Source organism: Mytilus trossulus, chromosome 6 (genome assembly GCF_036588685.1).
Source record: "Mytilus trossulus isolate FHL-02 chromosome 6, PNRI_Mtr1.1.1.hap1, whole genome shotgun sequence".
Lineage (NCBI taxonomy): Eukaryota > Metazoa > Mollusca > Bivalvia > Mytilida > Mytilidae > Mytilus > Mytilus trossulus.
This window is the reverse complement of record NC_086378.1, coordinates 14,645,150-14,662,404: the sequence shown is the minus strand read 5'-3', so window position 1 is coordinate 14,662,404 and position 17,255 is coordinate 14,645,150. Positions and strand designations below refer to the sequence as shown.

General features: G+C 29.8%; 2 protein-coding genes across 2 annotated transcripts in view; one reads left to right on the top strand and one right to left on the bottom strand.

Moving 5' to 3' along the window:
• Positions 1–3,078: 3,078 nt before the first annotated feature.
• Positions 3,079–8,859, top strand: LOC134722336 (uncharacterized). Its single transcript, XM_063585949.1, has 4 exons — positions 3,079–3,106; positions 5,871–6,015; positions 6,955–7,836; positions 8,592–8,859. Exons 1-4 carry the CDS (start codon positions 3,079–3,081, stop codon positions 8,674–8,676), a joined length of 1,140 nt encoding a protein of 379 aa, XP_063442019.1. The 3' UTR covers positions 8,677–8,859.
• Positions 8,860–14,155: 5,296 nt separating this feature from the next.
• Positions 14,156–17,255, bottom strand: part of LOC134722335 (sushi, von Willebrand factor type A, EGF and pentraxin domain-containing protein 1-like) — a 91,123-nt gene continuing 88,023 nt past the window's right edge. The window contains exon 58 of the mRNA XM_063585947.1: positions 14,156–14,720. Within this exon, the coding sequence (XP_063442017.1) occupies positions 14,324–14,720 (397 nt within the window). The 3' untranslated portion in view covers positions 14,156–14,323. The remainder of the gene's footprint in view (positions 14,721–17,255) is intronic.

Sequence of the window (17,255 nt, the reverse complement as noted above, 5' to 3'; positions counted from 1 at the left end):
CAGATAGACATTTCAATTGACATGTATCGTACATGCTTCACATTACTGTTATTAACTATTCGGGATTAGTTCAGTCCTGACACAAAAACTTCCAAATTTAGTTACGAAGGATAATAATTAATCCCCAAAATAAGTGGTACGGTCACCGTTACGAAATAAATAAGGTATTTTTGTATCTAAATATAGCGGCGACATATTTTCGCGGTCTTAGATCTTTAGATGCCAGAAAGTTCGGGTGATCTGTAAATATACCGATTTGATCTAAATATCGTTTTTAACATTTTGACAGAGTCCGGAATAGCATGTCGCTTAATGCATGCAGAGCACGATATGTGTAGCCTCTCGACTTCCTGGTCTCGCTCCTGTTTGAGTTCGAACGTTTCCATAATTTGTTTCCCCCCCCCCTTCTCATTTGTATGTATCTTTTTTTTATATATCAAAAGTAAACTACAGTTGACTCTAATAATTATAATTTTCAAATCTTTCTTATTTAGGAAATGGTTTTAATCATTGAAAAAGGAAAAAGTGTTTTCGTTGATTACTTTTCATTCCAAGGCTTTAAAGATAAAATGTGGCAGTTATATTATTTTCGAATTTTTTTTTTATCGGAAACCTGTGCTGTTCTAATCGTTTTCCACAAATTATGACAAATTGCTTTATTTGTTGAAGAATCTCCGTTATTTTTAATTCACTCCAATTGACGTCATCAGAAACAGAAATTAGCCGATTTTTATCTCATATTGGAATTTTGTATTATAATTAACTTTATTAGAATTGAATAAAATATCATGTCAAATTGTAACCGATTTTATTGCTTTGTTTGAGAAAAGATAAGATATTGAAATTATGTTACATAAACATATAAAACAACTTAACTCTAAATCATTCATCTATAGTTAAAAAATAACAATGACAGGTGGAAGTAACTCTTCTTTTCCTACTTTGTATTATCAGTTTTGTTTTCACAAACCTCAATATCATATGAAAACCTGGTTGTTATAAACTAGTTCGATCATCATTATTTCCTATCGTAGGTGTATGTACCAATAACGATTAAGACGACTTTCGAGTTCAAGCATCTTTTCCTGTGTGACTGTCAGAATGATTATGCTATTACTTCAAAGGGGAACCGATTTTTCAATGACGTCGATTTCCTTGGGTCAAACGTTATAACGAATTAAACGTAATTATAAATTGATATATATATACGTATAAGTTTTTATGTCAAATGAAAAATGGAACTTTTTCGTTTTTTTATTATTTTACTTTTTTGATGAGATGTTGCACTTATAAACCGATTCACATCGCATCATTGCGATTTCGTAGCAATTTGAGAGTTGTATTTTAAAGGACAAATGTTTCTCCTAGCTAATATTTGTTATATTCATCATTTAATACACTGTCATTTCTTTTGCTTAACTTAAATACATCATAAGGTTAGATGCAACCTCAGAGTACACACATTTTATCATATTCATATTGATGTACAATTGATAGTCACTGCGACTTTTGGATAACATAATACATTTGTTTTTGGAAGATCCAAAGTCAAGTCTGCTGCCAAGGATTTTTTAGCTGTGTAAGTGGACGATGTTTTTTTTAATGCATTTTCATGAATAAAATAATGTATACACGTATATAATGTATACTGAAATACTTTAAACGTATAAAAAGAAGGAAAATTATTTTATTTGCAAAGCGAGGTGCTTTTTTGAATTTAATAATATGCCTACTCGTTACAAAGATGTTTCATTTGAATAATTTATTTTTGGTTTGGTCATTTGTAATTTTATCTTTAAGCCTAAATATATGAAAATAATGGAATATGAAGCTAGGTGATATATATATATATATTTTTTTTAATTTTTTTTTGAAAACAAAGCAGTCTACTCCAACAGTTCAATTGACAAACTGAACTAGACTTATCACTGGTTTGTAATTACATGAGCATCTCGTTATTTAAAAAATAATTAAAACTGTAGTAAGCCTGTCACCAAAGTTTGAATTTCGATAGATATTTAAACATCATTGTTTATGATTAGCAAGTAATGAGGATAAGTGCTCTGATTGTGTTTTTTTTCCTCCTAAATTTATCTATAACATGGGGTCTAGGAATCGTACATATGTACCAAGTCAGGCATCCTTGACTAAAACAATTTCCTGATTGTCCGCTTTTAATTATGTTTTGCTTCGTAAAAATCTGGTGCTGGTAAAAAATCAGTCTGTTTTATTAAAACACCGGTATTGTATTGTATGGTATTATAAAGTATTGTTTTGTAATGAACTGTTGCCCAATCATTGGATTTCTGTGTTGTGATTTATATCACGCTTGTATCTTTCGCCTCTCTTTATTACGTTTACCAAATTTTAGGAATTCCTAGTACCACGTTTATGCTTTTCAAGGTCGTATTTCATTCGATTTTCCAACTGTTTCGATTCGTTTTATACGTTTGTGTGTGTGTTGCATTTTCGTGTCGTTGTTCTTTTATATTTAATGCGTTTCCCTAAGTTTAAGTTTGTTACCCTAATTTTTTTTTTGTCACTAGATTTACGAGTTTGGAACAGCGGTATACTACTGTTGCCTTTATTTATTAAATGACTCCGTCTACGCCAATGTCTAATGTAAAGGAAGGTCTCTTTGTTAGGCAGCAATGAACTTTCTTTGCTTTTACGTCATAATTTAAAACGTATCGTCTGCACCTGCAATAGAACAAGTTATATTTCGTGAATTTAATAATGCTGCATTTAAAAACAGTTTGTTCGTTTGATTAAAATTTCACCTTTTCATGGACTTTGATTACAACTTGACGTCATTATTACAATGTAATAACTAAAACAAATCTGTTATGTTTACATAAGTCCAATGCTATCAGGATTGTGGTCAGTCGAACCAAATTAAATTCAAGCTAATTTTGTAACATACTTTGGAACGACTAGGTCGGTAGGTTGTAAATTATCATAGTCCAACCTACATATGCCAGTCCTAAATCTTATAATCGATACTTGTTACCAATACATTTCATAAATAAACTACACGTTGTTTAGTACATATAGACAACAGTTTAGTTCGTATCTACAATGGCTCATCTTTGTAAACTTTTATTAGGTAAGTTTCTGTTACTCATAGTTCATGCACTTGCAGAGTTTAAGAATTATTTAGCAGAATGCTGTTTATTTTTTATAATAATTTTCATTTATTGTTATAATTATTAATATTAATTTTCAATAAATGTTTTCATCGAAAGAACATATGAATTAGATGGTCGAAAAAATATTTTTATTTTGTAATTATATCATTATTAAAAAAAACGCTAATAATTATCGTCGGTACAAGTAAGATTCCGTCAACAAATGGTAGCATAACTGCAAAACAAAGAAATTGATGAAAATTTCAAAAAATATGACTGTGAATTGATTTGTATAAAAGTTGAGTTTGTAACCTATATATAAATGTCTGTAGACATCTGAAAACAGCATTTTTGTCGAATCAAAATAGTATTCGCTCATACATGTAGCTTCTGAAATCAACTTGTTAATTCTACATGTGTTTTGTGTGGATATCGCTAGAAAAGAATAGTATATTGGATACTAAAAATGTTTGTTTTGCAACAAGGCCACCTACTTTCTCTGGAGTTCGCTTTTCCAAATCATCCTTACTCCAGATACACTTTCAATCAAAATATAAAGTTATCTATGTCTGAAAGACAACGTTACGCTTAACTTCCAATAAACAAAATTGGCATTAGTTAGTAATTCCCATAATGTACATTTTTGGATAAATACTATAAAATTACAAAAATTTGTAAAATAAACATGCAGGATTTTCTTAGGAATATATGATTTAGTAGAGTTATTATACTATGAAAATATCAAAGCATATAAGAAAGTATTTTTGAAAAGTATTCTCTAGTCTTTTTTTTTTTTTTTTATTTCCGAAATTACTGAATCTGTCCTCAGTATAACATTGTTTCTCCATTTAATCTATAGATTGTAACACTTATTTACTAGGAAACAGTTAGCCTATCCACGCCCCTGTTTTGCCCTTTTGAAAGTTCATGTCATCCCCTTTTTTTAACATTGGTTTGTATTTTCTTTATTGATTTTTTAGTTATTAACATTTGTAAACTTATATTGTCTATAACTTAAGCAATATTACTCTTAATTAAAATGTAAAACAAGTATTCAACGGAAAGTGCAGTCGAATTTTCCAATTAATTATTAAACTTGTTTTCTATTCATACAGTCATAACAAAATATTGAGATTGAAAAAATCATGAAAATATGATTATGGCATGCATTTACAAAGTTATTTTACTTTTTATATAGAGTTAATTTTCTTTTTCTATCGCTGTTCTTCTGTAACAAGTCCAGGAATGGTAAAACAATGTGCTATATTAATTAACTGCATTTAAAAAAAAATACTTCTAAAATTGTTAGATGATAAGAATTAGGAAATGAGAAAAGGATGAACATATATCTTTTTGATCATTTGATTAGGGGCTTTCCGTTTTAAATTTTCCTCGGAGTTCAGTATGTTTTTGATTTTACTTTTTAGCAATAATACGCAATACTATTTACCAATATCATTGTCGATCACTGCTACTTGAAGGGAGTGGTATCATTGAGAACGATAGAGAGCTCTCCAAACTAAGTTTATGATATAATTTGTCAACATAATAATCTAAAGCTAAACACTTTAGATACTCAAGTAGCGATATATCATTTTGATTAATGGTTAACTTGAAAAGATGGTACTTTTCTTAACAGTACAGCTGGTATAAAAGTTTATTTATTACATTATGAATTATATACTTATTGTTCTTTGCATTTCTGAAATATCTAAATCCGTTTTGTTATTTGAAATAAGAAAATACGATGGTCATGAAGTCAAAACCAGTTATAACTTGTTTTTTACATAGTGGTCCCGATTTTATTCCTACGCACGATACATAAAAAATAGGTTCAGCTGCTTTCAAATTATGAAGTACAATATTGGAACTTTATACTTGTGGACGTCAATTGTGGATTTTACTGTCGCAAATTGAATGTTCTTAATACTCTTTGGTCATTCCGAAAGCGAATATGCACAAATTAAATCTAAAGACAAAGTTGATTAACATTAAAATTCAACTCGTTAAATTTGGTGTTTAATATATATGTATTAAAAGCTTTTAAATATTTACAAAAATATTAAGAAAAGTATAATACCCATATAAAAACTGTATTAATAATTTCAAGATGTCAGTACAAATAGAGTTATACTTTAATGAGTACAAAACGAGATAGAGATATGAGTCAAAGAAACTACAACATAACGAGAAAAAAAATATTCTAGTATCTAGTTTAATCTCCAAGTTATTAAGGAGTCTACACAAACTTTAAAAATACAGATAAAAAGTCTGCATTAAATCACAGTGCAATTAAATTTAGAATAATAAACATATTTTGTATCAATCAAATATATTCATCGAAAATTAGAGCCCATGTAAACATTCAATAGCTTAGCAAGTGTCTTATTTTATTTACTATCTTCTCAAAATTGATATAATTAAACAATATTAACCGGGCCAAAGTGTGATATGGTTTAACAAAAAAGGGTCAATAAGCCAAGGACATTTTAGATGGATGTTCTTACACCTATATAATTTGGATTTCTAATGACCAATATCAGGAAACGATGTCCTTTCCTGACCTTCAAATATTATACAATATTAACGTATAAATTTTTGTTTCGATTTTTTTTTTTATAAAATAATGTGAGAGAGGTGAGCTTTAAATCCTACTCTTTAGTAGAAACTTAAGTAATGTAATGCAATATATTGTTACTTAGGTATGACATTATGACAGTTATAATATGATTATATTTACAGGTTTTATACTGGTACATATCGTAGCTGCTGGACAGTCACAGGAAGAGTTGTGTGCAACAGTAACTAAAATTAATTGTAACTTACAATATTCAGCCGAGCCAAACGAGATTGTTTGTGGAAATGATGGAAAAACCTACTCAAACAGGTATGTTTCATGTCTTTTTGTTATAATTTTAATTCATTGGAAAAAATTTAAAAACAAACGCATGACAGCGATTTAGTTATGACTGATATACTTTGATATTCAACACAAAAGAGGAACAAACATAACTTATTTCATTTTCATGAAATTTAGAAATAACAAAACTTAAGTTGAAGGGTTGCAGCCGTTAAATGGCGATTTGATACTTGCATGTGAAGTTTTATTGGCGACGCATAGCATTTACGAGGGATGTTTTCCAAACTATCGAAAAAAACTCCCAAAATTTCACATTTCGTCCCCAATGGGATTCCTATAGAAGTATTTAGCACTGTCATTCTGATATGAATTATTAATGATAAGTTTATTTTCAGAAAATGTTCTGTTGCTTTATATTAATTTATTACAATAAACACTCCATGTTTTACCTGTTGCATAGATGAATTGAGTCGTATATGGCACTAATTTTCTGCATATTTTATTTTCCACACTCTTCAAATGTTGATTTTTTCTAATTTGTCGAAACGCGGCTCTAATGTAACAAACAAATTTAAATTAGTTATCAAAGGTACCAGAATAAGCCTGTTAATCTTTAATGATCTTTCTTTGGAACACTGGTAAATTACTGTTGTCATTTATTTAGGGGTTTTGTCGCTCTACAACGGAAAGCCTGTTAGAATATACTCCACCGGGAACTTCATTTTGAATGTTGTGAGCACAATAAATGAAATCAGGGAATCTATGACTGCGTGACATGGTGATGCTGGTAATGTGTGTAAAGAAATAGCATGCTTACCCTATCGACGCACCCCGTATGGGGTTCATGCGATTCCCTCGAGCTATGTTATTTACCTCGATCTTTCTCTTTTCAATCGATTTAATAAAATGAACATCGATGATTACTATCACCTTTTTTTAAAGTTCCATAAATATTATATTTTTCAGGTGTCTTTACGCGCAGGCTAAATGTCACAATAATGGACTTGAGATTAAATGCAAAGGTCATTGTTCACAATGTATGATTGGTTTCAAAGCAAATACAAAACCGAGCAGCGTATCAACAAACACACCAGGAAGACTTATGTACAGAAAAACTACTAAAAAGATCATAGATGGTGTCACACCGAGAAGAAATGCTTATAAAATTAAAGGTAGAAAGCTCCAAGAGTCAACAAACAGCTCACTTACAGGGGAAAACTCAACTATAATGGGTGTGGAAGAACGACTTAATTTTCGTTCAGATAACAATATTACTAGAACAAGGAAACAATTACCTGGACATCATATTGCTGAATCAACAGAAAATACAAACGGAAGCCAGGAAGTTCAGGGAGCAATAGAAAAACCCTTGTGTGAGAATGGTTTGTGTAATTCTACTCAAAAAATTAAAGAGTCTACTGAATCTTCCATCCTGTCCATCATTCAGACCACAACAGAAATCCCAAGCATTGAAACAATCATGACCACCTTAGATATGATAGTACCGACAACAACTGAAAAAGTCAACGTACCAACGTCAACACAGGATGACAAAAATAAAGATGTTTATACAGTGAGTTCTACAACTACTCAAGCTACCAAAAACGTTAAGTCTATAAATTTAAAGACAACGAAATCTGTGTTAATCAGTCTGTTGAAGACATCCTCCGAACGATCGACTCGATCACAAGTATCGACCACTACTTCACAAATAACTCCTCAGATTACAGATTTGCAGTTCCCAACTGAGATAGACTTCGTGTTATTCTGCACAGATGTTGATTCTAAGGTATGCCCGAAGACGTTGGACCCTCTCTGTGGTACAGACAATCAATTCTATCTGAATCTGTAAGTAATTACTAGAAGTATTATACTTTATAAGAGAGACGAGCACGATATCAAAGAAATGTTCACACTCATAAGTCGATAACTCATCACATGGCAAGAATATATATTCAACAAAAAACAATCTACAGTATATAAAAAAAATAAGATACAAAGCTTAAGACTGAGTTTATAACAGGTTGTTAAAAAGATATAAATATATAAAAGAAAAAGAAAAATAGGCTAGAGTTCGCAGGTCATATTTCAGAACTGTTTAAAAGTGGAAATCAAGCCCTGGGTATTATCTCATGATAAAAAAAGTACGTTATAGAAATTACGAAAAAACTTCAGCAAAAATCCACAAACACCGCAGAAAACAACCCTATAGATTGAGCAACATGTACTCTTTATCAACGTTTTAAATATGTAGTTAAACTGATTTTGATAATAAAAATTGATAAATGAATATTGATTTCAATTCGGAAGAAGAAGTTACATCACTATTTTTTATATTATTTGCCTAAACATACTTCGCTGATCATACAAATTCATGCTTACATGTTTCGTTCTTATAGTTCGTTTCTCTGTGTATTACATTTCGGTGTTGTCTCTCTGCTGTGTCGTAGTTCTCTTATATTTGATACGCTTCCCTCAGTTATAGTTTGTAACCCGGATTTGTTTTGTTTTTTCTCTCTATCGATTTATGAATTTTGAACAGCGGTATACTACTGTTGCCTTTATTTTTCGATGTTTTAATTGTTTGTATTTTATCTTTTCAGTTGCACATTTAACAAATCCAAATGTAAAGACAAAACATTGATGTTGCGAGATGATTTGAGTTCTTGTCGACAGATTAAACAATAATGAAGGGAATGTCCTTATCCACCGTGACGTGTTCCTATACATTGTGTAATACATGAATATTGTTGATCTTGCCAAATTGTCATTTTCTGGACAGCATAATACTTATTGTTATTGAGATTATCACAGTTACGTTTGAATCATTTTAAATAGTTGTTCATATACATTTCAGAAAGTTTAACTCATTTATAATACATACATGTACATGATTTGCAACATAAATTGATCATCTTTAACAAAATAAATGAATGTATGGTGAGATAGAATTGTCATTGTTTTTAAATTCATTTGAAACATGTTTTACTATTTCATTTGATAGTTTTACTAATGTATTTATGTGTTTTATGCAGATAAAGTTCTTCATTTTCTCATTCAAATTGCATATCATGTATCTTGTCAAATAATAACTGACAAGTTGTCTCCCTTGTTATATGTAATTGTATCCTCGACCTTGTGAAAGTTTCCATTTGCTTTATTCAGTCGGAAACATCCAAAGATTCGAATTACTGATTCGAACTGGCAGGTTATAAATACTTTGGCCGTATCCAAATGGAAATAACGCTCTTTGGACCAATCGGGTTTTTAAGCTGTTCACAAACAGTAACAAAGATAGCAATATTAATATATTTCATTACAATAATTTGAAATACCACAATATTTTCATAATTGTATTTATGGTAAAAACTATAAGCAGACATATTAGACAAATGTTTTTCACAGTTAATCTATGTTAAACCTAAACATAAATGTTAAGTCTCATATCATGACTTGCATCTAGAAATTGACACTGATGGTTGGTTGAAAACGAAACTTGTGACAAAAGAGATGCCTTTGCTACATTTCAGTAGTACCTGCATATCTCCCAATTTATACGATATTGACGGGCTAGTATTTCCAATCATGATATCCTTGATAGAGGGGTGCTGCTCACAAGGAAGCTGTTAAACCACGAGTTCCATATGGGGAAGTTGATCATGAAATCATCCCTTCGTTAATTTTACGGCCGCCATCACGAGTTGGTTGACCGTTTAAAAACATCCGTTTCACAGATGATAGTGGATGTGTTCGTATTGTCATAAATACAATTTCTTCCCCATTTTCACGAATGTATCCTACCGAATACTAGTAAGACTTGTAACCGGGTTTGTACTAACATGGGCAACACGATGGGTGCTACATTGAAGCAGAATCTGCTTACACTTCGGAACAACTGATATCAACCCCAGTTAAGGTGGGGTTCGTGTTGCTAAATCTTTAGTTTTCTATGTTGTGTTTTGTGTACTATTATTTGTCTTTTTTTCTACCCATGGCGTCATGAGTTTAATTTCGATATTTTGTTTAAATGAACCTCTGGTATCTTTCGTCTCTCCTTTTGAGACACAAACCTTACACTGAAATGGTTGCCTTTTGTCATATCTTTACAAGTATCTTTAAAATTGTATGTTTGAAATACCAGCAGCATTCGCATGTGGTGAATACCCGGTATATGTCGTAGTTGATTATTCATTTTAGGGCTTGTGTTTCTTATAAGAATTTACTTTTTAGAAGGTTGCATTCTGCGTAGATATAAGATAGTTCTTCTCATGAGACACACGACTGAGTATCATTACTGGAACAGGAAATGGTAGCCTTGGTCACAATAGCTTCCTAACATATATTTACATGTAGGGGATATGCCTAGCAAAAACTGAAAATGATTGATTGATTGCTCCTTCCTTAGGAAGATATTGTATGCCTCTTTATGACAAGGAAAACAGTACAATTTACTCTAGGTGCACAAATTATAAAATGGTATATTATTAAATGGAACTTGTATAGTAGGAATATTTTAATTACAGTGCTTTTTCAATACTTATAACCCTTTTTGTAGCAGTAGCTTAAAACATTCAACCAGAACTCGAAAGTGTTTTGGCAGTTTATGAAATATATAAATGCCCTATTACTAATGTTGAAACCCCTATATGTAAAGTTGACCTTATATAGGTTTGGCAGGTGTATTTGGGTTATCTTCGTATTAATGATCTAACGTTCTATAAATTTTGGCTTCCAAAACATTTAGTAACAGTGATACCTCTTGATTGTGCATGGAAACCATATTGGTTGGTGTTTGTTTTGTCGATTTATATTGTTAAAAGCAAAGTTTCTTTGAAAAGCACAGTAATTTGTTAATCCTTTTCGAATGGTTCTATGCATTGTGAACACTATATCTTATTTCTAAAGCTAAAGGTCACAAAATAGTATATAGCTTTCAAAAGTTCTGAATTTATCTCAAATAGAGAGACTTTGTAGAAGGATGCATTCAGCAGAACAAGATAAAAATGTACATTCTCCTCAAAATAGTTGTCAATAACAAAAACAAAAGAAAGCTGTGTAGCTCTTTTCATCTTTTTATCTTGTGTTTGTTTCATAAAACAATTGTTCAAGATTGTAATTATTCTACTGTTATTTCCTTTTTTACTCCTAGAAATACAATTAAATTGTTTTCTGGTTTTTTTTCTGAATTCGAATTTCAAGCAGAATTTAATATGTACTTTGCAGATTGTTTGTGAAGTGTAGCGATATTTACTGCAAAGGTTGTTCTAGGTGTCTCAGTGAGATATATAATAGGTGTTGGGTTGAGAGTGCACAAAACTAATTTGACCCAACTATATTTAGTTGCTTTTTTAGGCCAGGAACCTTCTCCAGCTAGGTTAACCTATAACTTTTTATTTTTTTTTCCAAAACAGTATTTTTTTATCAGTTCTTATGTTGCACATGCTTGGATGATAATTATAGTATAATATATGTAAAACCATATTGATTCCACTCTTTTCTTTGGAAACTGCCTGTACCAAGTCAGAAATATGACAGTTGATTTCCATTTTTTTCTGTTGACTTTCTCTTCTTTTTGTTTATTTACCTAGTAATTGGTGAACCATTGTCCATCACTGAAAATCTATATTGATCTGAGATTGCCACTTGATTTTAACAAATATCCAGGCCAGCTGAAGGACGCCTCTGGGTGCGGGAATTTCTCACTACATTGAAGACCTATTGTTGACCTTCTGCTGTTGTTTTTTCTATGGTCTGGTTTTTTCTTTGACACATTCCCCATTTCCATTCTCAATTTTGTTTTAAAAAACCAAAAAAACACTAAAAATAACATACATTTTAATGAACAATGTTATTTCTCACTAAAGATTTTCTAAATGTAAAATGGACGGTTTGATGGTATCACAGCATTATATTTGTCAACTTAGCAATCCTCCATTAATTTTTATTTGACAATATAATGTATATGCATTGTAAAAATGAGAAAAGAATTAAGAAAACATTAAAATATTATCCAAAATTTGTTCCTATGACTTGCATGTTAAAAACTTTGTACCTTACTATAAACGTTATGTCTCTTTGTCATGGATATCTTTTATAAATATAAAATAATAAAATATAGCAAAAATGAAAAACATTGCTATACTCTGAGTATTATTGAATGCAAAGAAATTATTACAAATCTTATTACTTGCTTTTATTCAACATAGTCTGAGCAAAGCACAAATAATATTACAACACATCAGTCTCAGTTATATCCATTTTACAAATTTCTCATTCAAGCAAAAATTGAAAATAATTCGTAAGTTTTTAAAATGATGGCATATGAATATAAATGAAACAAAAATGTAATCCTTTACCTTCTAATTCCAACCAAATTATATAATAAAAAACATAATTGTCAAAATGATGATAGCTTTCATGATATTGAAAGGTTTGAAAAGAAGGATGAAATGATAAGTAACAACCACAGAGCAATAGGACAGCACTTGTATTGCTGTTCTTCATCTCCATAAATAATTGAAGAAACAATAGTCCATTGCATCGCTGCATTTAAATAAATCAATATATGTATTTTTTTGAGAAAAAAAATTATCTCTATAAACAGCTGCACTATAAGCATATAATACAACCAACCTCATGCTTTGCTAATTATAAAATACACTTTTTGTCCAAAAATTGTGAGCTCAACATTTATATTGTTTAAATATCAGAAATCTGACAAAACAGCCTGTTTTCCATAAATGTAAGTCTGGAATTACATAAAGTTTATTCCTTAAAAAAAGAAACATGATGCCATGTATGATAAAAGAATTTTGTCAAAAAGCTTGAAAGTGAAATTCTAATTGGCAAAGATAGAATTAATCAAATGAGATTTGACAGACAAAAATGACAGACTACATAAAAATAAGATTAGATTCACACCTCACCATCTACGTTATAATCAGAATACACAGGTTAACATTGTATTAGAAAAACCAGATTCACACATTTAAAAGGCACCAAATTCTACATAAAAATCGTTGCGTATTGGACTCTGATTGTCATGGACTATTTACAAATCTTATGCATAAACGATGAAATCAATTATCTTCTAAATCAATCACAAATGCAACCAAAGAATCATCTCTTGCTTACTTTTATTCTGTCATAAAATCTGTATTTTATATTATTTCGGTAACCTAATGCCTATGTTAGGAATTTTTCCAAAAATTTTCCACTAACCTAAAAAATTGAATTAGAATTTAAATAAAAAATACTACACCTACAACTCTACTGTAAAAGAAGATTATCATTGAGAATCTAACCTCAGCTTAAATGCAGCTTTAGTTTTATTTTGTTTACCTAAATTGTTTGGTTTAAAATAAAGTTATTTTCCATGTTAATAAATTAATCATTATAAAAAAAATAATAATAAACTGTGAAAAGATCCAAATGAGCTCCTTATATTCCTTGAAAAAATTCACTGATCTAATTCACAACTTTTTATACTTATTTAAAACTGTAAACAATATTAAAAGAAGCCTAATTTTGACATGTTAAGAATTACAACATAAAATAGAAATCCATATATACAGCACTCATATTTTATTTTTAAGTTACACAAAAAACATGTATTTATCACAGTCTTCAGTTTAAAACAAATTTGTTTTAAATATCACATATCACTTTTTTTTACCAACAATAAATAGCTGTACACATTTTCAAAGATAAAATCACTCATATATTTAATAAAAAAAACAACTTTAAAAACACTTATAATTTCAATAAACATTTCTGTGTCTCTCTTGACTCCTATGTTAATGTCACACATGCTGAAAGTGGTGTTAATACCAACAATCAATTTAATCCATGGATATCTCTTAATTGAAAATAAAACAGAGAAAAAAGTTTAAAAAGAGTTGCATATATATTTCAAATATAGAAAAATGAATAGTTTATTTGTTTCTATCATTGATGAAGAATAATTCAGTACTGATAGAAAAATAAATATATATATATATATAGGCGTAAAAAATAAATTTCACATGTGCAGATGTATATATTCATTAACGACGCCTTTTCAGTTATCCTGAAGAGTCCCAATGGAAGGATGAAATCGATTGAATGGAACTGTTAACTTTTTAACTTATTTTACTATTTTATTTAATGAATATATATATATTATGCATAATCTAACTTTTAAAATCACAGTCTGAGTAATCCTGCATCACTAATATTTTGATTATGTTAATAACAGTCTGACTTGACAATCTATAATAATCTGTCCAAAAACTTCCAGTTTTAGGACTCTTTAAAACTAAATCTCATTTGGGCTTTTAACAATCGTGGGTCCAAATTATCTGAGGTCTTCATTATCAGAGTCTATTTTGATTGCATGCTCCTTCTTAGGCTTTGAATAATCATGGTTACTATATACCCCTGATGATGAGGGGTCAGTTCTTGATCGTCCAGAATAAGAAGCAAATGAAGCCTCACTTTCAGTTTTAAGTCTTTTTGGTAAGGGTTTAAGTGACCTTAGCAATTGTGGCACTGGCGGTGCCATACTCCTGGGTGTACTGGTAGGTATTTCATCATAGATATTTTCTTCATATTCTACTGGACGTTGACTTCTACGTTTCTTTTTCTTTGTTTTCTTTTTCAACTTCTTAACTCTATCCATTCCATCAAGGTCAGAGATTAATTCTGACCTGGCTGTACCATTTCTAGAAATATAGGTATGCCTGTTAGACACACTGAAAATAAAATAAAATTTGAATTAGTTACAATTTGCATAAAAAATGTCATCATCCACTTTTTTAATTTAAGCTTATTCATTGGGGCCACTTTAAAACTATTTAAACAAACAAAAATGAATTACATAATATGCATTCCTTTTGTTGAAAAATAAATGTTTATATCCATTAGATAAAGATGAATTAAGATTTATTTTTTCTTTTAGGCATCTTTTGAATCATATTTCTCTTCACTCATTGTATAGTTATACATCTTTGGGTTTCAGTTTTTGTCAGTATGAGAGTTTGGGATACAGGAAAATCAAGAAAAGTATTTCGGACGCATTAAAGTTTCTGAAGAATTAAAATTAGCCCTAATATTTTTATTTTTTATCTGGTCAGAAGTCTGCAAATTTTTCAAAGAAATTGATGTAATATAAATTTTAACTAAACAAACTTCTTTTTGGCACATCACTCTCTTTATTACACATTATGTATGTAGTAACATCCATTTTAGTCCAATTCTTCATATTTTATTTGTCCCACAAAGCCATTTTCTTGATAGTTATAAACCATGGGATTTATTAATTATTCCATTTCAAGGAGAAAGATGAAATACTGTGAAAAACAGGACTATGTGCCCATTTGACACTATGTCTGACTCCAAAAAAAACATTTCCATATTCAAGGAACCATTAAAACTGGGTTAAAACCCTTTATATGAAAATAGTTAAAATCATAATGTACCTGCATTCAAAGTTTCAAGATGATATCATTACAAACTTTATATAAACAACCATAAATCAAAATCTAACCTGATACCAGACTACTGAAAGGATACACAAATGAGCACAAAAACCCGAAAAATTATTCTACATTCCCCTATAAACTTCTACTTTGAAACTTTCACTTTAAAAAGGTTAAAAAAATATATATAATATCAATCTGACTTTGAAGAAAGTTATATTTGACGAAAACTGATGTGACCTTAACAAACATGAAGGTGACTTATTGCACATTTAACCTTGATGGTTTCAGTAACCTTCGCTTCATCTAATCATGTGAAGGGTGCATGTCTTAATCTAATTCAAATATTCATTTAATGCTTCTGTAACATACGTTTCTAATTTATGGTATATTGTTTAAAAAATAATATACAACTTATTCAGATGTTAAAATAAGTATAACCAACATGACTGCTGTTTTCAAGTTCCCATTTATTATTTATTCAATATTTAAGGCAACATTAAGCATGATAAGATTCTCACTTAAATAAAGAATCATTACACATGTAAGTTGTTCATGAAATGAATAAATTACTAAAAGGAAAAAGACCAACGCCACATTGTTTGTACAAGGAAGAGATGGAAAAATTTATGAAATCTAAAGAAGATCATGATAATATATCACGCGTAACTGTCAGCAATGAAATAAGAGTCTCAAAGATTAGAAATAAATGGTTGAATTTATTTAAATCAAGTGATCTTTACAGAATTAATTAAGTGATATAAAAAATAATGCCTCTCCAAAGTTATATCATAATCTATTTAAATACACGAATGTGTCCCTAGTACACGGATGCCAATTCCGCACTTTCATTTTCTATGTTCATTGGATCATGAAAATAGGGTAAAAACTAATAAAAGATTATATCATAGGGAACATGAGTATTAAGTTTCAATTTGTTCGGACTTCATAAAAAAAACTACCTTGACCAAATACTTAAACTGGAAGCAGGACAGACGGACAGAAGAACAAATCAACGGACAAAAAGAGGCACAGACCAGAAAACATAATGCCCATAAATGGTGCATAAAAAGAGAAGAACCTGATCATAATTTTCTTATAGCAAAAAACAATCTAGATTTTTAAAACTACATATATCTACTGCAATCATATAGTACAGTAATGGATTTCTAAGAATTAGGAGATTTATATAACAGCTATCATGATGAAAATTAGAATCCCAAAAACTGAACTTCCCTTTCCTTCTGTCATATCAATACAAAGTTCTGTAATGCAATAGGACAATGATTCTCAAGTTATGGAATAGAATCAGAGATAAATATCTTGTCATAAATTGGAAGTTCAGAAATGTAATAGTTTTAAAAATCCACATAATAAAAATTTATAATAAATATTTTAAAGTAACAAAACAAACTGTCTAAATATGCCATTGACTAAATTTAAAAGATTTAAATTCACCAAATCAATAAAGTATGATTTGTTTTTAAAGACAATATTAAGGAGTCCTCTTGAAAATTGGGAAAATAAATCTTATTTTAAGATAAAAACATTTAAAAGAGTGTTTTTCATAGGAAATCAGAGAGAAATCGTGACTTGCATTTATATGTACTCAAGACAATTGTTATTTGGACTTCCACAAAAGTAAGCAACACATTATATATTATCAACAATAAATAAAACGGAAAATGTAAACATATTTTTAGGGGAAAACCCATACAGGATATTTGATTTTTAAAATAAATAAGGTTTAAGCTTTTTCTGCAGGACAATTGCACTTTTCTACTGAACATCATGACTTCCCTCATTAAA